The sequence below is a fragment of the Podarcis pityusensis genome (assembly GCF_964106645.2).
Source record: "Podarcis pityusensis genome assembly, chromosome: 8".
NCBI classification, from domain to species: Eukaryota; Metazoa; Chordata; class Lepidosauria; order Squamata; family Lacertidae; genus Podarcis; species Podarcis pityusensis.
Genome location: NC_138033.1, coordinates 23,181,341 through 23,204,824, shown reverse-complemented (window position 1 = coordinate 23,204,824; position 23,484 = coordinate 23,181,341). Strand labels below are relative to the sequence as shown.

The following is a 23,484-nucleotide window of genomic DNA, read 5'->3' as shown; positions in this document are numbered from 1 at the left end:
TTAGGGGAGTAATGCTCTTGTTGTCATTGTTAATTGGGGTTCAGAAATCCAGTAGATCCAACTGTGCCCTCGTACACCCTTGGAGACGCCCACATGCCCCGTGGAACTGTGAATCAGCAATTCCATGCACTGATGGGAAAAAAGTCAGGCACCTCCAGAAAAGGGGTTATAAGTTGTATGTGTCTATTTAGCACTGGACAGCCATTCACACTTGAGTGCAAAAGCAAATATCCATAGATTACTGAGATTAGCAGTGGATAGCTGACTCAAGTTGCGCTTGTGCAGCAGGAACCACAGAAAGTTGCCATGGTGCATGTCTAAGAGGTGGAGCTGCAAATCAGCATGAATATATCCCTGCCTGCCGTGAGCTTATGCGGTGGCCTTAGGCAAGCCAATCTTTAACATGGAGAGGTAATAGTTGCTCTCTGACTGCAGAGGTGAAGGGAAAGACATGGCATTGCCAGTCCAATTGGAAGTGTTCCATAAACGGTGTGGTGTCTCCAATGTTAAGTCCCACTCAGAATAGAGCTACTGAAATCAACAGGCACAAAGGGTCTACTCTGATCTGAGCTTAGTTGGAGGCTTTTTCCCCCATCCATAACTCAGTTCCGGCACCTCTCAGGTAGGAGCCACTGCCATTCCAGGAGAATGAGAGGGAGGTGTTCATGGTGCGTTCCGGCACCTCTTTTTCTAGAAAAACAGCACTGGATACAACCCAGTCTACATATCCATTAACTGAGTATCAGTATGGTGTCATGGTTAGAATACGATAGCCCTACACTCAATGGAAGGCACTGAGTGATCTTAGGCGAGTTACACCCACAGCCTAATCTACTCCATGGGGTTGCTCTATGATAAATGGGTGAGAGAGGAAGAACCTGATATAACCATAATAATCCAGTTAGCCTTTGTTTTCTGTTTTAATTTTTAATGCAAAAAATGAACAAACAAAAAAACAAATGGCACTCCACCCATGCCCCAAAGTATTGTATTCTTACTGCCGTCTTTAGAAATTTCTGTCGAACAGATTCCCCCAAAGTCTTCTCATTTTTCCAATTTTTGAGAAATGAACCAAGTGGGAAGGAGAAAAAAAATCGCTTTTCACTCCTTCCCCTTTCCTTAAGGAAACAAGAGAGAGGGAGGGAGGGAGAGAGAGACCAGGCAGTCACATTGCTGAAGTGATGTGCCAGGCTAGAATTCTGTTGACCTATTTCTCAAAGTGTTAGGAACACCAAACATGCATACACACACACACACACACACACACACACACACGTATATATATATATATTTATCTAGTAAGCTTGGTATGGTTCCCAGCATACAGAGTAGGCAGCAGGTATACTTGGCCTGCTGAGCCCACAGCAACAGCACAACCCACATTTGATACATCCAGGACGACAATCCAATACTCAAAAGGGCAGGTGGTGCTTGGGAGCTATGTCTGATTTGTGTGTGCGTGTGCGTGCAAGGTTTAAGCAATTCTTGAAAGTCTCGTAACTGCACCTATTGAAAATAAAAGCCACCAGGGAAGGTTTGAAAAAGGAGAGCTGAGAATCCAGTTCTAGGAGCCACAAAAACAGTTCAAGGGTGTGAGCTGCTGCAGAAGACAATTAAACAAAAAACGTCAGCATCTGAGTGAAGGGGACTGTGGTCTCTCAAATCGGGATGCGGTGGGGGGTTGCAATTTCTTTTTCTCCCCCTCTCTGCAAAAATCAAAATAAGGTAACACAGAATGTCATTTCTTACGGTGGTCGAGAGCTGAGGAATAAGTAAGGATCCCATTTCCCCACAATCACTCTCATCCACTAGTCAGATGCATTTCGGGTACCCAGCTTCATTAATTTCTAAGACAAAACAATTGAGGTGTAAACAAGGTGTAGACAAAGTGTCTTTTTCAAAACTGGGTCTATGGGCTGTAATCACATGCTGTGCGATCTCGGTAACAGCAGGGGCTTGTTTCCCTTCTGTGGGAGTGCTTAGGATTAGGCAGGATAATAAGTTTCCTTTCCCTTCCCCCTTCAGTAAGAATGGACGCTGCTCTCTCCCATGTGAAAATCTTTGTTATCCTTTAATATCCTATGGGAACTTACCTGAAAGGCTGTAAAAAAGAAAAAGAAAAAAGGGAGGCAAAACAAATAAACAATCGATGAACCCCAAAGCAACATTACAATCTGGCTTCTTGGCTAGTCCTCCAAGACCACAATCTCTACGTTGTGGACCTGATGCTGGTGCTCATCGACCTCAGCCACCACCTTCTCCTCAGTCCTCAGTTCTGTTCCCAGAATCACAGCTTTAGCCCCGGATTCCTCTGACTCAGCTTCCGGATCAGGTGCTGGGTCTATTTCTATGATGGTCTGTCCCTCGTCTGAAGTGCCCTCGACAGCCTGGAGGGTAGAGGTCAGGCCAGACTCCATGGCCACCAGTTCCACAGGATTCACCACGGTGGCCACATTGGCAAGGGTGCTGCTGTCCTGCATGGCAGCTGAACTCAGCAGGGCCAAGCTGGAAGACGGGTGAAGGGTCACCGTGTCGGAGGAGCTGGTCTTGGAAGAAGAGACCATTGTGGCGTAGCGGAACAGCTGTGAGCCTGGCGGCAAAGTATGGACAGTCACTGGGCTGGAGCCCTGGCTGATGGTTGCCATTGGAATGTTGCTCACAGAGAACTGCTGCCCCATGGGTGCAATGGTGATGGGCGAAATCACTGTGAACTGAGGCTGCTGGATGGGGGCGGAAGGGCTCAGGACAGTGGCCGAGGCTGGACGCTGCAGCCGGGGCCTCTTAGGCGGCTTGGGAGTGCTGACAGGCATGAGGACCACGTTCTGAACAGTCTGGGACTTTAGCTTCTGATCCCTGGCAAACTTCTTCTGCTCCTCCAGCTGGCGGTCCAGGTCTGCAAGGAAAAATTAAGTTACACAGTCAAGCGGGAGAAACCTTTGAGAAGCTGCCAAGAATACAGGGGCTCCTCAAAACGCCAAAAGGGAGGGGGGGAGTGAGAAAAACAGATTATTTTCGCAAGAGTAGCAAAGCAGCTTCTTGGCAGGGAAAGAGTTTTCAGCCACTTCTGCTGCTCCCCATCAAAAGGATGGAAAGGTGGGCGGAACAGATTGTCTCTGCAGACGAATCCAATTCTTTCAGGGAACAAAAATGGGAAGGGGGTGGAAGGGGGGAAATGACAGCCAAGAATCTCCCTCCCTAAATACTAACCTCCCAAGAGCAAAGCTATGGAGGGCAGGCAACAAGCTATTCGAATGAAAGATGCATCATGTGTTAAATATTCAAGCCTACAACATGTATTTAAGCCATCAAAAGTGTCCTCAAACATTAGAAAACTGTGGGAAGAGGCTATCATACTTGTGTACAGAAATCCAGAGCATTGGTATGCAATTCATACCTTCTGGCAAGAAATGGAAATCCATACACAGCTAATACTAACCCTACCAATAATCTTAAATTTAAAAAGTCACTGTACACAATAGTTATCAAAGGAAGTGGAACACACATATGCACACATGCCAAAACATAATCAACGGTATTAGGTAGAGAAACAGTGCTTTAACTTATGGAAAATCTAGGTATGAATGCAATTAAAATGCACATTTTAAGAATGCCAGTACTCTTTTGTTTGCAATTGTGTATGTTGCTTTTCTACAAACAAACAAAAAAGAAGGAAAGAAACCATGCCCAAATTAGCTCATGACAAAGAAAACAGGAATGCATTTCAAAATCAAACCATACAGGAACAATATTTTAATAACATGATACAACAACAAGACAATCAAATATAACAACATACAACCCCCACCAACATTTTAGCATTGTAAATATAGCAAAAGTATATTAATAACATCCGAAAGCCAAAATAATAAGTGAGCTTGGTCTGAGAAAAGCTCCTCCTATGATGTTGCTCACAATCTCTCTCCTAGAACAGGCTTGTAAACTTCTGAAGGCAAGGGGTAGGATAGCTGGAAACACCCTACCCATATTATCCTCTCTGTGTGTGGGTGTTACTGTGTCAGGACTTTAGGGACCAAGGAAAGGGAGTCACAGTAACAACAAAAGTCCTCTAACTTCTATTTAAATAGCAAGGGAAGCCACCATTGGCATCAAAGGGAACTTTCTTCCAAATGCAAAGAGCAGGTAAGATAGATAGAAGATAGATAGAAGATAGATAGATGGATAGATAGATAGATAGATAGATAGATAGTAACCATAAAAGGGAAAATGTTTAAAAACTCCCCACAATCCAGACCCTGCTCAGCATCTCCCATGACTGCTATTTGCATTTTTTAAAAAATGATTGTTGGAAATATAGTAAGAAAGGCAGTGACTCAGAATGGCAATAGATGTTGACTATTTTGAGCCAATTCACTGCCAGGACCTCCTACTGTAGGAAGCCTAAATCCTGGGTCCTTCTGGACCTACGGAACTGCCCTATACAAAGTCGGATCATTGGTTCATTTGACTCAGTATTGTCCATTGTGACTTTCCCAACACCTGCTACCTGAGCATTTACCGAAGCTGCCAAAGATTGAACCTGGAAATTTTTTTTTGCATGCGGAGCATGTGTTCTACCACTAAGATACGGCTCTTCCTGTAAAAGGCTACAGCCTTGCTCCATACCTTACTGTAGCGGGGGCTACTTCTACCACTACAACGACTACTGGGGCATTGCTTCAAGAAGAAAGGAGAGGGCTGTCTTGCAAATGCAAGTTGTTGTTGTTTTTTAAAAATGACAAGGCTAAAAATAGCACTCCTGGGCCAAAACTGTATAGCAGGGAAGCACACTGTCCTCACAGAATATTTGAAAAGGAAAAAAATCAAGTTTACAAAATGATACAGGCATTGGAGAACATTGGCGGCAGCAACGGAATCCGGGAATCCGAATACTTTAGCAGAAGAAGGGCAGTCTTGAGAAAGGTTGACTAGGCTGTGAGGCGAAATGAACAACAAAAGCACATTTATTGCACAGTGAGATGATAGATTTAGAACATCCCAAGAAATGTGCTCCCAGTCATTAACATACCTGCCAGAGTATAAAGAACCTGTTCTTCTCCCTGCTCCGTTTGACTCTTCCTGTTGTCCAGCACTCTCTTGACAGTGTCCATCAGGCCAAAAGTGTGAGCAACATTATTTAGGACAGCAGCATCTACAGAAAAACTTCCATGGGTTATTGTCTAGTTTTCTAAACGGAATCCAACATCCAGACAGAAAGAGAGCACCTCATCACAAAGAGCTTGAACCTCTTCGCCAGTACTGCATTACCTAATGCTTCTGCAGCTAACACAAGTGATCTTGAATGAAGTAGTTTACATCATCTTATGTATGGGTAGTTTACATCATCTTCATTTTGAATATTAATAAATTAATACAGTGCAATGGGTCAGAAGTAAATCAAAATCAAAAGCCATGAAATGTTCCTCTTGACAGTTCCTCTCTCAAGAACCGCACATGGATAACTGTTGTTTTGGGATGTCCAAGCATCTCTGCTGGCATTTAACATTGGCAGTGAGATCCTTGGATGTTTGATTAAAAGCAGAAACTAGGCCTTTGAGGATTAGGCCAGAAGTCTCCTTAAGAGCGTCAGAAGAGTCCTGCTGAATCAACTAAAGGCCTATCTACTCTAGCAATTTGTTTTCCACAGTGGCCAGCCAGATGACAATGGGAAGCCCACAAAAGGGATACGAGGGCAATCATATATCCCACTGTTGTTTGACTGCAAGTCAGTGGCATGCTTATGCAAATGCAAGCGAGAGCTATTTCAACCATCCATGCATCCCATCCACATCTGGCCCATTTACAGCACAATCTGATACAGTGGAACCTTGGTTCCCGAATGGCTTAGTTGACAAACAATTCGGCTCTCAAACGCCATAAACCCAGAAGTAAGTGTTCTGGTTTGCGAACGTTTTTCAGAAGCTGAGTCTGTTTTGGCTGTCGGCATTGTTTCCAGGGCCAATCAATCAGCCAAACCTTTTTGAAGTCAAACAGACTTCCAGAGCGGATTGAGTTTGAGAACCAAGGTACCACTGTATAGGTTTACTCAGAAGTAACTCCCACTGTGTTCCCTAGTTTAGAACTGCAACCTATAAAAGAAAATCCTGCACAGTACCCTTATCAGTTGGCACAGAAAAGCTCCTGTTCTGTTTCATTTGGTCATTGTAAGAACTATTATTGAATTAGAGCTTGTTTTCTCTTCCCTCCTCATCTCTTTTTCCTTTTGTGTTATGTATACCCGTGGGCAGGGACTGGTTGAATTGACTTTATTGCTATTATGTAAACTGCTGTGGAAGTTTCACTGGGGAAAGAAATCGTTTTAATTAAAATAATAATAAACAAAACAAAACCCAGGCATCTCAAAGCAAATCCCCATGTTACATTTTTATGCATGCTGGTTCGCATACTGTGTGTTAGCGACAAAGAAATCAGTTACATTTAGCATGCGCGTTCTCTTTCTGTGTGTGTCTAACCTAGCTCTTTGCAAGGATAAAACAGAAGCAGGAGAAACATGTATGCCACCCTGAGCTCCCTTATGGAACAGTAGGATAAAACACAATAATCCATCAAGCCAACTGATTACTGTATTGTACTGGAGACTTTTCTCTTATGGCTAATGTAGCCCTGAAAAGGCAACCACAGCAACTAGAAGGACAGAGAGAGGACTTTTACATCACTGACCCCCAAACCTCCAATGGCCTTCACCAAGAGGTCTGAAAGCCAAGAGCTGCTTATGCCCACCTTCCCGATTCCGCCTACAAGACTCTTATGAACTGCATAGAGTATTCTAGTAGCTTTAGGGGGGAAATGATTTAGGAAACAGAATGTGTTTGCTTGTTACCCTGTTTTACTATGGAAACCACTTGAGATAACTTTTTTTGTTGAAAAGAAGAATATAAATATTCTAAAGTAATTATTTTCCCCACCCCAAGTAGTCAATACCTGGTCATGGCACTTCCCAGACAAGCTCGCTTGGCATTGATGTTGATGTGTTTTGGGCATAAGGTGAAGACTATATTTACTTTTATTTGCTTGGCCATTCCAATATGTTTTATGGCTGGTAACAACACAGTACTATGCATGTCTGCCGAGAACTAAGCCCCATTCAGTTCCCCACTAGGGGGGTTTATGGGATCGCAACATTAGTATTGTTTTACAGCCATTCTGGATTTTAGTGAGTTTTGCTGTGGCTTCTGCAATTTTCAAGGGTTGTACGGAATGTTAATCATACTCAGAGCAGACCTACTGAAATGAATGGGTGTGACTAGAATGAATGTACTGTGAGTGAATAAAACTCATTTGGGGGGCTACTTTTATTTATTTTAGAAAATTCTTAAGTTTCAAACCATACACTGCCCTGGGAGTCCTGTTACTGAAGGGAGGATTATAAAATGACTTATTAAATACAGTGCACAGCTACACGTCACAAAGATAAAAAGAGCATGAAAGTCTATCCCACTGGTAGTCATTTCATATTGACATGGAGACTGCTGACCTCCTACCCACCGGTAACCTGGAAGGGTGACTGGCCAAGCCTCTGCTGAACACCTCTCAGCACCTCTTCTATCTCCTTCTGAATGTTGCAGACAACTTCTTCCATTAACCCCACATCAGCGATTCCTTTCCAGAACATCAGTGTGTCCTCTGGCACAAGGGAAGAGAAAGATTTGGAAGGAAGGATCAGTTGGCAATTAGACTGCAAAGCTATACTGGCAATCATGCCAAGACCAGCAAAACACTGTATAGCAGGAGGCATCTCTGGAAACTGGCTTCTAAGGCTGCAAAGCTGCACACATTTCCATGGAAGCACGTGCTGCTAAATTTAATGGGGCTTAGTCATGAATAGGCTTGCATAGAACTGTGCTGTAAAACTAGCCATCAGGGCACTCACCTTGCAAAAAATAATAATCAAATTCAACTCTGAATATAGAGAGCAGTTCTAGGGAATTCCATATTGCTATAAAAGCTACATTTCATGACTTCTAGAAGTTTGTTTTACATCCCATCACACCCTGCCCCCAAATCATTGCAAAGCCTTTAAAGAACAGCAATTGTAGCAGCTAAAGCAGCACCATTAATATCTGAGCACTTGGAAGTGGGCATTTTATATCTGCATTCCTCCCACGTGTCTTCACCAGCCTCCCAAAATCTGTTCATCTTGCTGTGTGTCCGTTTTCTTTCATTCTCACCCATCTTGGACACACTGTCAGGTTGAAAAGCAGCATATATTTCAAGTAAAGCAATATATGCAAATCTGGGTTCTTTTTGTTGCTTGAACAGTATGTTCTAAATAAGACAACTGAAGCCATCCTTGTGGTGGAGGCATTGGATATTCTTAGAAATACCAAATCACAGGGCATTACACATGGACTGTGCTGGACTTGGAAGGATTAGATCAGCCTTCGCCAGCCTGTTGTTTTGGACCTCCAGCCTGGATTAAAGAAATTCATGGAGGATAAGACTGTCAATGGCGCCTCTAGTTGCAGAGCCAGTATGCCACTGAATACTAGCTGTTAGGAGGAGCAGCCAGTGAGGACTGAAAAAACAATTGATGATTTGCACAATTAAACAGTCACCAAGATCGAAAGCAGAGCTTTCCAAATTTTAGCACCAATTAGCATATGGCGCCTCAGTTTCCGAAAGGGGAGGGGGGCAGATTTTTCAAACTCAGTACTTCAGGCAGTTCACACATTTAGGTACAAGCCATCAAGCAAGGAGACACTGCTGAGCAATGTGCATGCCTGTATGAACCAGCCAATAATTGAAATAGTGTCCAATTGATACGTCACCATCTACAACAGGGTTGGGGAATCTTTGGCCTTCCAGATGTTCCTGGACTACAATTCCCATCATGCTTGGCCACTGGCCACATTGGCTGGGGCTGGAATCCAGGACCATCTGGAGGGCCGTGGGTTCTCCATCCCTGATCTACGGCCATGAGAATGATCTTCAGGTCAGCTCTCTGCTAACCCCACTTCCTCCCTTCCAAAAAAACCCCTCTCCATGTTTACCATAAAATGATCTTACACAGCTCACCATCCTATCCATCAGACCCCACCTGTGAAAAACTCACTTAACAACTCAATATTCAAATCAGAATTTTGGAAATTCAAATGTTGAATATGGGGAGGGGGAGCCCCATGGGTTTTGAAGTGAAGTGTGGAGTTTTACACGCAAATTCGATTTTTAAAATATGGGTGAAATGTCCTGCCCCCTTGCAAAAAAAATCACTAATATCAACTTTGTGTTTTAGTGTTCAGTTGTAAAAAAGAGGTTTTGAATTTGATAATTTACGGTTTTATAAAATTTGTTGTTAGTCACCTTGATTTCTCTGGAGAAAAGGTGAGATATGTTTTAAATAAATAAAATTACAAACATAGCTCTTTGCAGCATTTTGCTGCCTGAAGATGGGGAGGGGGAGCCAGGTAGGTGGGCTGCTAAGCCATTCAGGCAAACAGCAGAGACATACCTGAAATCTCCTCTGGGTCCTTCTTGATTCCCTCCTCAGTTGCCATGGTGACTGCTGCTGTCAGAGCACGGTTCCATTCAATCCCTTCCTCCACACTCTCCTCAGACACTGTAATTTGAGTGATGCTTCCTGCAGAAGGGAGGATACAATTGAAGATGCTTCACTGCCCAGGCTGCCACTGTAGCTTCCCCCTACACACACACACACACACACGGCCACCCTGATTCGTAATACATGGATTGAACTAAGCAAAGTAAAAAAACCAAGGGCCAGTTTAAAGATCAATAACGACAGCAGCTGACAAAACCACAAAACCCATGTTGTATATTCCAAGCATCAGCCATGCAGATACTGAGCGGGTGTAATTGTCTTTTAAACTATGTCCACTCTGGGTAAACAATTGGGGGGGGAGATTCCATGTGGAAGCCATAATGGGCTGGTTAAGGGGGGGAAACAAATTTATCCAGAAGCAACAGTGTAATGAGGGAAGCCAGATCATATTCCCATGCTCAGTGAGCACACCTCCCCGCCTGAGGGCTCTTTGGATGTTCTTACGCATGGGCATAATTTTTTCGCGTGACCTACATGCGTAGAGTCCGTCATGTACAGGCCTGAGTTGCACAAGCCAATATTTCACATACAGTCCGGGAGGTGACCTATGCATGTGTGATTTTACATGTGTTTCCCTTTTCCAACTGGAAGAAGGCACCATCTTTCTCTGGCCTTGAGATGAGACAAAGATGACAGAAGGCAAGGCTCACTTGGCCCAGGCCATGGTCAACCATTCATGGAAGAAAGGGACCGTGATGTGCTCTAACGTCCCAAAATGCAATAGGATCAAGATCTCAGTTGCACCGCCATCAACGAGCAAGGCACTGAATTAACAAAAAGTGTAAAGGAAAAAGTAAATCTATGGGAACAGAGGGAATTTCAACAAATAGTAGATTCTCAGGTACAGCTGGAGTGGGATGTTATGGGTTTGTTTTGGTTTTGTTCTTGTTTTTATTACGTATTTTGTTTTTATCTTGTATTTTTACGTTGTGAACTGTCCACAGATGAAGGATGGTACACAAATTCAGTAAATGCATAAATAACTTTTATGTGCTCATCAAGCAATGGAGGATTATGATAAGAAAAATAGTCAAATATTTGTGTGTGTGTGTATAATGCCTACAGGCTTATATTAAGTGGCTTGCGCACAGTTTTATGGTAATGTTTGGATTTGAGAGACATGGGTTTAAAGGTTGGCAATTGGGGCTTTATGATTAACATACTGTTTCTTACCCATCCCAAGCCTTTGAGATGAGATGAGCTACAAGTCAAAATGAAATAAATACATTTCAAAAGGAACCAAGGTATTTGACTCCACATAGGCAAAACAAGCTAAATATTTGAAATGTAATCACAGGACAGCTGATTATTCTTATTCTTATTTTATTTTACACATTTGGTGGAAGTGAAAGACAATTCACATTTTTGATATACACTCAGGGGCATGAGTAATGTGCCATTTTGCAACTGCACAACAGAATGGCATGATTTAGTATCGGGCAAATTGTTCTGCATGCTGAGAATCTAATCTTTCTTTCTTTCTTTCTTGCAAGATTCTAGTCCATATCGATGCACTTGTAAGTGTGTGGGCAACATTCGGTGACATTTCAGAAGCCAGCAGGTAATCCAAACAGGATGTCCAGTGGTCAGGGGTAGGGCTTCACTGCTCTGCTTGGCAATTTGCTCCTTTTTACAACTAGGAGAAGCAAAGTAAATTAAGCAAATATATGGAATTACAAGCAAATTTGCATGATTTATTTTAAAAAATTAGCTTGTACTGGCACAGCATTCGGGCTACGTTGGTGAAAACATTTTTTTTAAAAAAAAATTTGATGCAAAATGAATAAACCCAGGTACTGTGCATAAAATGTACCAGCTGCGGATTGAATCAGGATCAGATTGATTTAATGCATTTTTTAAAAGCTTCAGTTCCACCCACAGATAAAGACTTTGAAGCTAATCTTCTAACTGCAGCAAAAAAAAAAAAAAGGAAAAAAGAGGAAATGGAAAAGTTTCTCTCACTAACATGACTAAAAGTTGAGTAAAAGGTTGGCGAAATATCATAATCTTGTTCGTATGAAATAAGGAATGCAAATTAAATGGAAAAAAAACCCTTTCTTAGAATCTGTATTACAAAGGAACTCATGCCATGTACTGTATGTGGCACTCTAAAAAACAACAACCCCTTTTTTCTTCCTTTCTTTTTGAAGCTACAATTGTTGCCATCTGTAGCATCAACAGTGGTAAGGCTCCAGAGAGTATTAATCTGCCAGAAGAAAGCCTGAATGGATTAGCTGTAAAATACACCATTCTGCACATTTTTAAGAACCAAAATTAAGGGGGAGGATTCAGCACACTGAGAAGAAGGTTGCCAGTTGTCTATACACTTTAAAAATGTTTCCTGGAACCATGGAAATCCCCATTCATTTGTCAAGTGTTTCTCAAAGATAAGAGAAAAACAGTTCAGAATTCATTAAAAACAGAGAGATCCAGCAGTGGGTAGAGGAGGCGGGGGGTAGGTCCTCAAAATATAAATCATTATGATTTCCCCAAGGATAAGAAATTCAGAAGGTCTACTGCTTTCGCCCCATTCCCACGTTACTGTTCTGTTACTGCGTTCCCTTCCCGACAAAGTAAATCTCATGGGGAAAGGGAATAGGAAGAAAACTGTTTTAACGTTAGCTCATTAAGAGAAGACAGGATGACGGGAAATGGTAGACAGCAGTGCCACATGGCAGGAATGAATTCTACTCCTGTTCACCTGTTCCCTACCGTCAGCGGAGGTGGGAGTCTGTACCAGGCTTTGCTGCCCTGGCACCGGTGCCCTGGCACTGCTGATCAGGAGGTCAAACTTGGTGCTGCGACAGGTGTTTGTGCAAACCTTGTCATGCTGGTAGAAGTCAATTTGCCCAGAATCCATCATCTTTCTGCAAAGAGAATGGAAAAAAAGAAGAGATCGTGGGAAATGAACCTTCTGTTTGAATTCTTGCCTGAAGTCCTCAAGGCAAAAAGATGAAGCATTTTTGGCATGAGGCATTTTTAGAGGCACTTTTGCAATCACACAGAACAATGCCAGAACTTGGTATTGGATTCATTGCTCAGCATGCTTCTTTCTTGTAAATTTTACCCGGTGTAATTTTCGCCAATGTGGTGTATTGGTTAGAGTGTCGGAATAGGACCTGAGAGACCAGGGCTCAAATCCCCACTCTGTCATGGGTGACCCTGGGCTAGTCACTGTCTCGATTTAACCTATGTCACAGGGTTGTTGTAGTTGTGGTACAGATAAAAGGAGGTGGAGAAGCAAGTACAGTACCTTGCAGTCCTTGAAGGAAAGGTGGTATATACATGCAATTAATTAATTAACAAAGAAAGGTTAGAAAAGTTTATGGGCAACATCGGGCAAAATCTCAGAAGCCAATTGGGAAGCTGAGCAGGCCTTTCTGTGCTGTCGTAGCTCTTTGCCCTCTTTTATAGCTGCAAGAAACAGACTAAACAAATCACAAATTTGCAAGATTTATGTATTTATTTCTCAAATAGATATTTACCCCACCTTTCAGGGTATATAACTGTGATTTATAAAAGTTGAAGAATTCAGATTTTGTGGGGACAACCCCATAGCAAAAGCTCTAATAAAAAGGTAAAGGTAAAGCTCTTATATGGTTATCCGCTCCACACGCACATTTAGTCCAGGAAGGACTGTTTCTGGGACTTAGCTGCTTTCTGACTCATCACCAAAGCGAGCCAACCCAGAATTACCACTGGCATTGGTGAGAAAGAATGGCAACTCCATGAACACCCCCCTTTTGTGGCAGGGGACACTGCCGTCAAGTCAGCTGTTGGTAGGAAGGGCTTGGCAGCAACAGTACCCTTGATATCCTGATACAGATATTGTTATCAACCCCAGATTTAATCTAGTGTGTGGGAGCTGCCATGGAGCGATTGCTCTTTGCTTCATTACTGAGGCCAAGGTAGTTGGAATCTCAGTAGACATCAAGTCCAGGGTATCATGGTCAGAGGAAATGTTCATTTGACATTGATAGGGACTGCATGTCCAAACACAGCCCATGCTGTGAAAAGAAGTGCTAATTATTGGCCACTCCCTCAGTTTTTATTGTTCATATTTCTGCCCTAGGACACTCTTCAGACGTACTTTGAGGGAACATGGAATTGCCAAAAGGATTCAATCCTATCTTAAACATTTGTTATCTCAAAGTGCACCATGCAAACCCACAGCACCACTTTTAACCAACAAATGAAAGATGGGAACTTAAATGGGGGCGGGAGGAATACAGCACAGAAAATTATGCTTTTGGTGGAAGGCTGCTACAGTGGCAGAAGGCCATTACCTCAGCATGATTCCTCCCAGGCGAATGGCTCTCTTCCAGTCCTTCAGCGTAGATTTGCCAGCCAGATGAACAAAATGCTTTGGGCTGATAAGTTGATCATTGAACTAACAAAGAGAAAGAAGAGGGTAAATGGGAGACACTCTGTCTCATACGCCATCTCCAAGTCAGCACATCAGCCGCCATCAATCACAGGTGGACATTTATCAAATCACACCAGGAACTAGTGAACTTAGTTTTCGTATCTAGAGAAAGAAAGGGCCAACAGGGCTTCCTTTATCCCAGTATCCTATCTCAGGCCAGTGGCCCATCTAGTCCAGCATCCTACTCTCACGGTGGCCAACCTGATGCCTGTGGGAAACCCACAAGCAGGATCTGAGCACACCCTCCCCAACAACTGGTATTCGGAAGCATACTGCCTCTGATTGTGGAGGCAGAGCATAGCCATCATGGCAAGTAGCCATTCATAGCCTGGTCCTCCATGAATTTGTACAATCATCTTTCAAAGCCATCCAAGCTGGTGGCCATCACTGCCTCCTGCGAGTTCCACAGTTTAACTTGCACTGCATGAAAAAAGTACTATATTCTCTCTTGGTACCCTCTCTTACACTAATATATTAAATGATGCAAGGCCATCTTTCTGCTCTTCTCTCTGCAATGATCAGATACAAGGGAGAACGGGCGGGATACTGTATCTTTAATACCGCTTTCTTCATCCTATATGACAAACAGCATCTGCAAAAATTTCATCCCCAGGTTCACCAGGCTTAATAGGATCAGAGGAAAATGCTTTGAATGCCAATTGCTGGGAAACAAGAGTAGGAGAGTGGGATGGGATCATGCCCTCGCATTTCACTTGTGGCCTTCCCAGAAGCATCTGGCTGCCCATTGCAGAAAACAGGATGCTGAGCTAAACAGGGCTTAGGTCTGGTCCCGCGGGGCTCTTGTGCTCTGTCATTCTTTCCACCTGATCACCTGTTTTTATTTGCCTTCAGAAACAAAGCAAAACATGCCAGGCAACAAGAAACGAATACAGTGGCAATGACACTACTATGAATTGCCTTAGGCCAGGGCACAACTCACTTGTGAGCCCCAACACTCGAGTCAAAATACGGCATCTCCTACTTCAAGACTGAGGTCAAGATACCCTGCATTCCTATTCTGCCTCAAGTGTGTGGTTATAGAGAAGTTGTGAGGCCTCCCCTGCCAAGTCATTTCCATATGCACCTCCTGCCATTGCTTCAGGATCCAATCTTGCTTCAGGATCCAATTATGCCACTGCCCTGATAAGCTGCAGGGCTGGCTTACAGGAAACGGAAAAGAAGAATCAGCAAACTGAAGCAATTTCAAGTCTCACTGGAATCGCAACTGGGTCCATCGCTGGATTAATTGGACTGAGTGTTCTGGTTCCCATTGGTCAGCCCTGTGGCGTACCATAGAATAAGCAGATGTGGCAGGCATGCTAAGTGGGCCAGCTCAGCTATTCACACACCTTAATCTACTTCCCACCATTGACTAGTTGGTGTGATGTGCTTTCTCTAATGTTGGGTTATAAACTGGGCCCCTTTTACCATTACCTCCATCGAGACTTACATGCCAGACTTTTCACATTTGTCTTTCAAGGCTTTATCACAAAATGTATGGATAGTGGTGACCAATGCAGCACCTTCAGCATTCCATATTCTCTTTTCCCAACACTGCTACAAGAAAGATGGCCCCTGCCAGTTCCCTATAAGCTGGGGCATACAATTACTGGCTGAAGCCAACTGCCCAGTGTAAACAGGTTGGAGGCAAAAGAGAGGCTAATGAATAAGATGGTTCAAACCTCCCAAACCCCCTTACATGTGCCCCAAGTGGGAGTTCCATAAGAAGAATCCTGCTGAGTCAGATTAGAAATCCACCTAGTCCAGCATCCTTTTTCTATAGTGGCCTCCAGAAAGCCTACAAGCAAGATTCTGCCTCCTGAACTGATAGTGCTAACACTAGGAAATGTGCACACACACAGGTCCCACTATCCAAACACAGTATGTTAGGTGGATGTCCACATAACGAGTTGGCGATTTTCATTTATTCCAATGGGGAAATTTCTAATGTGTTCCCGACCACAGAATTTTGACCCTAATCTATGGGGAGAAAACTGTAAAAACCTGCCAAAACATTACAAAAGGCAAACAAGGAAGGAAACAAAATGGTTTCTTATTTATCCAATCTCTCCCCCTCCCCTCCCTCATGGTTTCTGTTGAAACAGCTGTCACACACCAGCAAAACACACACAAAAATAAAGCTTGCTTAAGGCTGCTTATTTGCTTACAGTACTACACATAGGTCCAGCTATTTGGATATCTGAATCTGCAGTGTGTATAGTGCGGTTTGGGTACTAATTCCTGATATTCAGATAATTCTGTATAATGAGCATTTGAAAAGTGGGACCTGCATGTACTTGAAATAATACTCCTATGGAAATTCCAGTGAAACTAGAAAATAATAAATAAATGAGAACAGTTATGTCAAAAAACAAGCAACAGAAAAGGGGTGGGGAGCTGGCAAGGACAGCTTTACTGTGCTGTTACCTTGACACATTTGACATTGATTCCTGGGCAAACAAATTTCTTCCACAGCAGAATGGCTTTGCTCTCTCCACAGGTGATGGGGTAGGCAATCTCAATTTCTTCATTTGTTTCGATGGTGCTGGGGTCTGTTGGTAGAAGCAGGGGAAAATAAGAGACCATTCTTCTGGAAAGCACATGCCATTTATATAAATATATGCTGCTGCCTTGTATCAAGTCATACTACTGCTTCATCAGTGAGCAGCAACAACACTCCAAGATCTCAAGCAGACATTTCCCCCAGCTTGCTTACCAGATATCCTTTTACCTGGAGATGTACAGATTGAATCCGAGACCTTCCGCACACAAAGTACATGCCCCACCACTGAGCTACAGCCCCTTCCTTAAAGGGAGAGGCAAGTGTTTGGCTCACTTAACCAAATGCACCAAGCTATGGTCACACAAACTGGAGTGTGCTGTCCTCAAAGAAAACATCGAGCTATGGTTTGATGCTAACTAGAAGTAAAGGCTACCCTCCTCACCTTACATGCAAAGGGGTAATGGATGATCATGGATAACCATGACTTATCATTATATCTGAATGGAGTCTCTGCCTACATTAACCATCACGCCTTGTATAAGACCTTGCTTGAACTGGTTTTGGACAACATAGCACTCTTATTACTACTCTTGGGGCCCTACCTTCATATCCACCCAGCCATGGGAGTAGGAGAACCTTGGTACACAAAAGCTGCAAATTATGCTCCATGACAACTCTGTTGAAATGGTGTCAATACATCATATCACCACAGAGGAAACTTACCAATGCCTTCTTCAAGCTTGTGTATGGTGTGCGTTTCCACGGCCACTACAGCCGTACTGGTCTCAGAGCTCTCTTGATATACCCTGCTGTGAAAGTACCCACTGGTAAGCACATTATGTAAAGCACAGAAATGATTTTAGAGCTTTGCATAGCTTGAAACCAGAGAATCTGAAGGAAAACTTGCCTCCATAATCAGCCTGCTCAAATGCTGAGATCACCACCCGAGGCCTTTCTCGGCGAGTCAAGTAAAATGGAATTAGTTTATAAACTAACTTCCTCTTCCCAACCTCAGACCCTAAATCATAGACTGGGGGAGGGGCTGCAAATACATGTCCCCTATCCAGCTGTGAAATGAAAGCTCAAAATTGCATCCTTACAACATACTGGTATTGCCCTCGCATTTTCAGAACTATTTTGGAGGCATGAGATCTAGAAAATTTAGTTGAAATTCTCTCTTGCACACAACTGCCTTCCTTTATGTCTACCCTGTAGACTTACATCCCAACAATTCTAAATGCTTCACCCAAGACTGAATTTTACACAGAATCACAGAAACACGCCTAGCTGATGACTTGCCAACTTACCCTTGTGGCACTGGCTGCAGTTGTAATATCACCTGAGTTTTGGTATCTTCTGGGTTTCCCCCTTCATTTCCTTCAGTTGGCACAACGACAACATCCCCTACAGGGATGCTTACTTCAGCATTTGCCATTTGCCCACATGAAGTCCAAGAGAATGGAAGACAAGTGTGCTGTAGCAAGAAATAAGAAGGTGACTTTGGTTGTTGTTGTTTTTTGCAAGGACAAACAAGTTATCATCTCTGGCCAAATAATGAAAGAGATTTTTTCTAGCACAACCATAACATGTCACAAGTGACCACATGCACTACCACTTGTAGCAACAGCTCATAAAAATCACATTTGAGTTGCTCAGTTAATCTTTAGGTCACTGAAGTCCTGGGAAGGGAAAAGTGCCAAGGCTTTACTGGCTGCACTGGCTTGCCCAAAGTTTTTTACTTTTTCTTTTATATATATTTTCTAATACAAGTAAATCTAAAAACTGCAGAGAGCATTCATCACCTTATTCAGAGACATGCCCCTTTCTCTCAAACTGGTGAATATGGTCAGATGCAAAAGAAGACAGGGCGCCTGCACTTTTGCCAGCTGTGTAGAATGAATTTCAGCAGGTGTAGCTTGCAAGACAGCTATAAAAGATGCAGGAGTCCTATCCTCTTCTGGAAGGACCAAATTTTTATCTTGCTGCAGAACTAGCAAGTTTATTCAACCAGTTCATTGATTAAGGGCTGCAATCCTACATACAATTTTTTTGGAGTAAAGTCCTTTAAACTCAACATGAATCACTTCTGAGTACACATGCATAGAATTTCTCTATCAGATTTATTTAATTAAGCAACAGTCTGAGCAAGCTGTGAGCCATACCACGTGCCGTAGAGTAAAGACAGAAAGTAACACTCCTACGATTCCTCCCACAGAGGTCTTCAAAATTATATTATGGGGCAATGAGAGCATAGTGAACACAGACACTCCATTGAGTGGTTCAAGATTCAAGAGATTATATATGCCTGTGCTTTCTCTCTGTCCCCTCTCTGAATCACCTGAAAGGGTTCAGCCGAAGCGAACATCAGTGTCCAAAATTGAAGCCCCAAAATGTTTGATTTTTGTGTACATCTGTGATTTTTATTTGGTTTTAAGTTGCATTACTTGTGTTGTGCTGTAACCCGCCCTGGAACCTTAAACTGAAAAATGAGCATTAAATATTAAAATAATAATGTTAATAATACTGCTGCATTGGTCTTCAGCTAGTGGGTCAGGACCACTACCAGGTCACAGGCTGCATAGCAACTCTGCTATGGTACAGCTAAATAGTCAAAATAAAGAAATGCTTGCTCCCTAAAATGCATGTTTGGCGGAAAGGTAGGTAGGAACCAGGTTTGAAATGTTAAAAGGTTACTGCTATAGTGATCATGAGTCAGGCTAGGGAAGACAGGAGATGCAGGCTGTCTGGGCAGAAGCCCACCACCGCCATTCCATGTTGCTAAAAACTATGCTCCGTTAACTTCATTTTCAATAAATAGCATACCCTCCATCCATTTAAAAGCCAACATGGCTCCCCCCCGCAAATGGTTCATATTACAAAATGCAGTTGTCTGACAATATTAACATTGCAATGCAAAATGTACTTCAGCGCCTATCATGTGTAAAATGGCAGGCTTTGTTCAACATGTTGCCTTAGTTTTCATGCACTTTAGAGGAAGTTTCACAGAAATCAGTGGGACTTATTTCTGAGTGGACACTTATAGGATTGCCCCACACAGTTCTAAAGACCCTGAAGAAGACAACACTATGAGCATTGTGTTGAAGAAGGCATCTACAAAACGCAAACACAGTATTTTTTACAGAGACCGGTAACAAAAAATAGGGACCGTCCCTGATAACTATAAAGAGTTGTGTAGCTTGGTTTATTATCACAGGCAGAGTACATACCATATACACTGACAGCACATTCAAAGCACATTTCCCCCATCAAATAATTATGGCCACTGTAGTTTAATCCTCAAAGGAACAAATTCCCTGCAACCATTAACAAACTACAGTGCCCAAAATTCTTTGAGGCAGAAAATGGGTTTTGAATGTGCTTTAAAAGTACAGTGTATATATATTCTTAAAAAGCTGTCCATCTAACTCAACAGTGTTTGCTCTGACTGGCAGTGGTTATTCAGGGTCCCAGCTAGAGGGTCCTTCCCCATCCCACCTCACCAGCTACCAGCTATTTTCAACGGAGTGACAGGGCCCCAAACCTGGAACCTTCTACTTTCAAAGTTCTAACACTGAGCTATGGTTCCTCCCTATTAAATTTTTGTAGTATGTGGCTCTTATTGATAGAAGAGTATCTGTTCCATTATTCATTTGGCTTGGTAAGACACAGAAATCAAAGCTTTTTCTTTCTTTTTGTTTTTTTGGCGTTATGATCATAGGAATAGCCCTCAGGGGTCTGCCAAACCGTCCATTTGGTCAGTTATCTTATTTCCACGTCAGATACCTCTGGAAAGTCCACAAAAGGGGTATGAGCCAGCAGGCATCTACTGTTGGGCTTCCCTATCAACATACTTTTTAACTTTGAGACATACTACCATTGAGCCGAAAGTTGCATATAGCCATCATGCCTCATAGCTGTTGATAAACCCATCCTCAATGAATTTTAAAATGATCTGAGCTAGTGGTGGTCACCCCATCTTGTAGAAATGAAGTCCACAGATTAGGCACTTTTGTCTGTTAAGATACAGGGATGAAGGAGTAGATCTGGAAGTTAATTGTTGACAACCAAGTTCAGTAAACAAATTATTAAAGGTACTATGCATATTTACTGAAAAGAAAAGTTCACTGATTTGAAGTGATCACAATACTTGCAGCCTTCCTAGACTCAGAAGTCCTACTGAATAGTGTTTACATCCAGGTAATTATACAGCAGACCACAGCTTCAGTTTCAGGTTGATTCGAATTAATAATGATAAGTAGTCTCATAGGCACTGACTATGTTTGACAATTCAGAATGCCTAGCTGCTTATTATTATGGGTAAAGGGTGTGCTTTCAATGTTGAGATAGTCCATGAAATCATATTTCTGCCTTTATCCTTCCCATCTCCTTCAAGCAGTTAACAGTTAATGTTTGCTCTTTCACAATCCTCTCTTCTTCAGGTGAAAAAAACCCTGCTTTCTTCCACCACCAATTTTCCATAATCATATAGCCCATAAATTGAAGCCATAATGAAATGATGAGACAAACACTCTGGGTACCAGGAAACAGGCTTTTAAAGGATTGGGATTCCAGCTGGCATATATCTTCAAGATAAATTGCACATTCACCAGAACTGCAGTCTACATTGGGGTCATCAGAGGCATAATTTCGCACCCATTGGCATCACTACGTCATTGGCATTAAAAAAAATAAAATTGAGCATTTTATGGTTTTTATTGATATCTAATCCAGGAATCACAGCTACCCTTTAATCATTATTTATCTTTTACAAATGAAAGCCATTTCTTGCCTACACACCCACCCTGCAGATCTTATTACATCAGAACTATTTAAGGAATAGGACCTAAAGCAAGGGGAGACTCGTCCAAGGATGCCGTTTGAACTCATAGATTTCCTCTTGAACACAAACTACCCAAGCACCATGTTTTGAAGTTAAGTTAGGGGCCGCCACAACATTCTGTGGGAGTGTTTCATATACAGTGGTACCTTGGGTTAAGTACTTAATTCGTTACGGAGGTCTGTTCTTAACCTGAAACTGTTCTTAACCTGAAGCACCACTTTAGCTAATGGGGCCTCCTGCTGCCGCTGCGCCACCGGAGCACGATTTCTGTTCTCATCCTGAAGCAAAGTTCTTAACCTGAAGCACTATTTCTGGGTTAGCGGAGTCTGTAACCTGAAGCGTATGTAACCTGAAGTGTATGTAACCTGAAGCGTATGTAACCCGAGGTACCACTGTACTGTTTTATGCATTTGCAGAGGTATTTCCATTATGTACTTGGAAGGACAGTTGTTTTATGCTGCTCCTTGCTATAACTGAAATAAATAAATCAATAATAAACCCAGCGCTAGAAGGCTTTCCCAGAACTTTATTCTATTAACTTTGAGGGGCTTTATAATGTTTTTACTTAAACACGTAATTCTATCCATGTCTGGCGTTCCTCACCTTTTTAGGGGGTTTCAGTTTCTTGAGGGACACATTAGTTCTTTATTAAGAGCCTCAGGACATGAAGCTTCTCCCTCAAAATAAATAAATAAACAAACAAACAAACAAACAAACAAACGTGCAGCTATATCAATAATATCTTGACTCTGCTAAAAGGCACTGCTGTCCAGTTCAGGAAAGCAATTTTTTAAATTTTATTTTTTTAAGAAAAAGGTGGCAATTTCAGCAGCTGAAGTAATCCTTTTCCCACCATTGGTCACTTCGCCTCTGACCAGAGCATCTCAGCTCAGTATTATCGTCGTCGTCGTCATTATTATTACTATTTTAAAAACCCCTGCCCCAAAAGTGCCTGAGGGAAACCCTAGAGCGCGGCTTCCGCTCCGCGCCCATTTTCCCTGCCCTCGAAGCCCCCTCACAGGCCCTCAAGATGGGGAAAGAAAGTGGGCGGGGATCCCCGGAGGAGAGGTGTGGCCTCTCCGCGGCCACGCCCACTACCACCACCTCCCTCTCGCTCCAGGCCAGCGGACGACGCGCCAGCAGCCTCCTCCTCCTTCCCCCTCCCTCCCTCTCTCCCTCCTTCCCCCCTCCCCTCCTCCCGCAGTGGCGCGGCGACGTCCGCTCTCCCGGCGGCGGCACGTACGGCGGCGGTGGCCGTGCGCAACTCTAGGCGCAGCCCCCCTCCCTCGTCCCTACGCACTCTGCGTCCCGTCCTGGTCCCTCCCGGCTCCCGTAGCGCGACGGTGGCGGCAGCAACGTCGCCCTCTGCTCCCTCCCCCCCTTACCGTCTCCGAGCGGCCGAGTCCGGGGCTGTTAAGCAGTGGGGGGGGGAGGGTGAGTAGAAGGAAGGAGCGAGCATGCGCAGGAGTCTCCACGACTCGGCCGCCAGCACTTCCGGCTGCCTCCTGCCTTAAAGGGGCCGCGAGCAATTAGTGCTTTTGCTCCCCACGACCATAATGTGGGGGAGCTCGGATTTAACTTTGTTGGGGAGGTGGACGGAGGCGGGTGGGGCTCGGCTTGCAACCCTTGGGGAAATTGGTCGGTGCGAGGCGGCGGGTGGTCGGGAGCCGGTAGTCGCTTCTCAGCTGCACCAGCAGCAACGGGGCCGCCAGAATAGTATCGTTGCTTTTGCCATTATTCATTATTCTTCGTCCAAAGCAGCGCGTAAAAAGTAACACGCAAAACTCCTGACACCTCACTGCCTGCATGTATTTCTTACCTCGTTAAGGCCGCTGTCAGATGCAAGGGAGTATCTTGGGAGTAAGAGCCCCTTGAACCCAACGGGCTCTTACTCCCTGATAAACATACATAGGGCGTAGCTGCCCCACCTCCCATCCACAAAAATTATTGAAAAGCATTGAAAGTACAGTACTAAATTAACTGAGGTTCTGCCCCTCCCCAGCAAAAGCCTGCCCCCCTGTGATGTTCCCTTTTTTTGCAACTCACTTCTACTCAAGAGTAGAAATTAATGAACTGAAATTCATGAACCCAAATTACTCATGCCCATCATTTTAAATGGGCCGTGATCTCCCCAAGAA

The 23,484-nt window shown here is 43.4% G+C and overlaps 1 protein-coding gene across 5 annotated transcripts; it reads right to left on the bottom strand.

Moving 5' to 3' along the window:
- Nucleotides 1-907: 907 nt before the first annotated feature.
- GMEB1 (glucocorticoid modulatory element binding protein 1) lies at nucleotides 908-22,838 on the bottom strand. 5 transcript variants are annotated; one of them, XM_081015754.1, is made up of 11 exons: nucleotides 22,732-22,769; nucleotides 21,950-22,023; nucleotides 17,814-17,980; nucleotides 17,230-17,315; nucleotides 16,431-16,555; nucleotides 13,864-13,967; nucleotides 12,290-12,444; nucleotides 9,467-9,595; nucleotides 7,504-7,641; nucleotides 5,027-5,149; nucleotides 908-2,893 (listed from the first exon to the last, which is right to left on the bottom strand). In XM_081015754.1, the coding sequence occupies exons 3-11, from the start codon at nucleotides 17,939-17,941 to the stop codon at nucleotides 2,187-2,189; spliced, it is 1,695 nt and encodes a 564-aa protein (XP_080871880.1). In that variant the 5' UTR covers nucleotides 17,942-17,980; nucleotides 21,950-22,023; nucleotides 22,732-22,769; the 3' UTR covers nucleotides 908-2,186. The 5 variants fall into 5 exon arrangements, with proteins under 5 accessions (XP_080871880.1, XP_080871878.1, XP_080871882.1 ...); XM_081015752.1 differs by lacking the exon at nucleotides 21,950-22,023 and having other exon boundaries at nucleotides 22,732-22,838; XM_081015756.1 differs by lacking the exon at nucleotides 21,950-22,023 and having other exon boundaries at nucleotides 17,230-17,312; nucleotides 22,732-22,838.
- Between the last annotated feature and the right edge of the window lie 646 nt (nucleotides 22,839-23,484).

Coding starts and splice junctions, on each gene's coding strand:
- GMEB1 (XM_081015752.1), bottom strand. CDS start 17,941: ATGGCAAATGCTGAAGTAAGCATCCCTGTAGGGGATGTTGTCGTTGTG. Junction 13,968..16,430: donor TCAATGTCAAATGTGTCAAG/GTAACAGCACAG, acceptor TCTCTTTGTTAG/TTCAATGATCAACTTATCAG. Junction 9,596..12,289: donor GACTCCCACCTCCGCTGACG/GTAGGGAACAGG, acceptor TCCCTTCTGCAG/GAAGCATCACTCAAATTACA.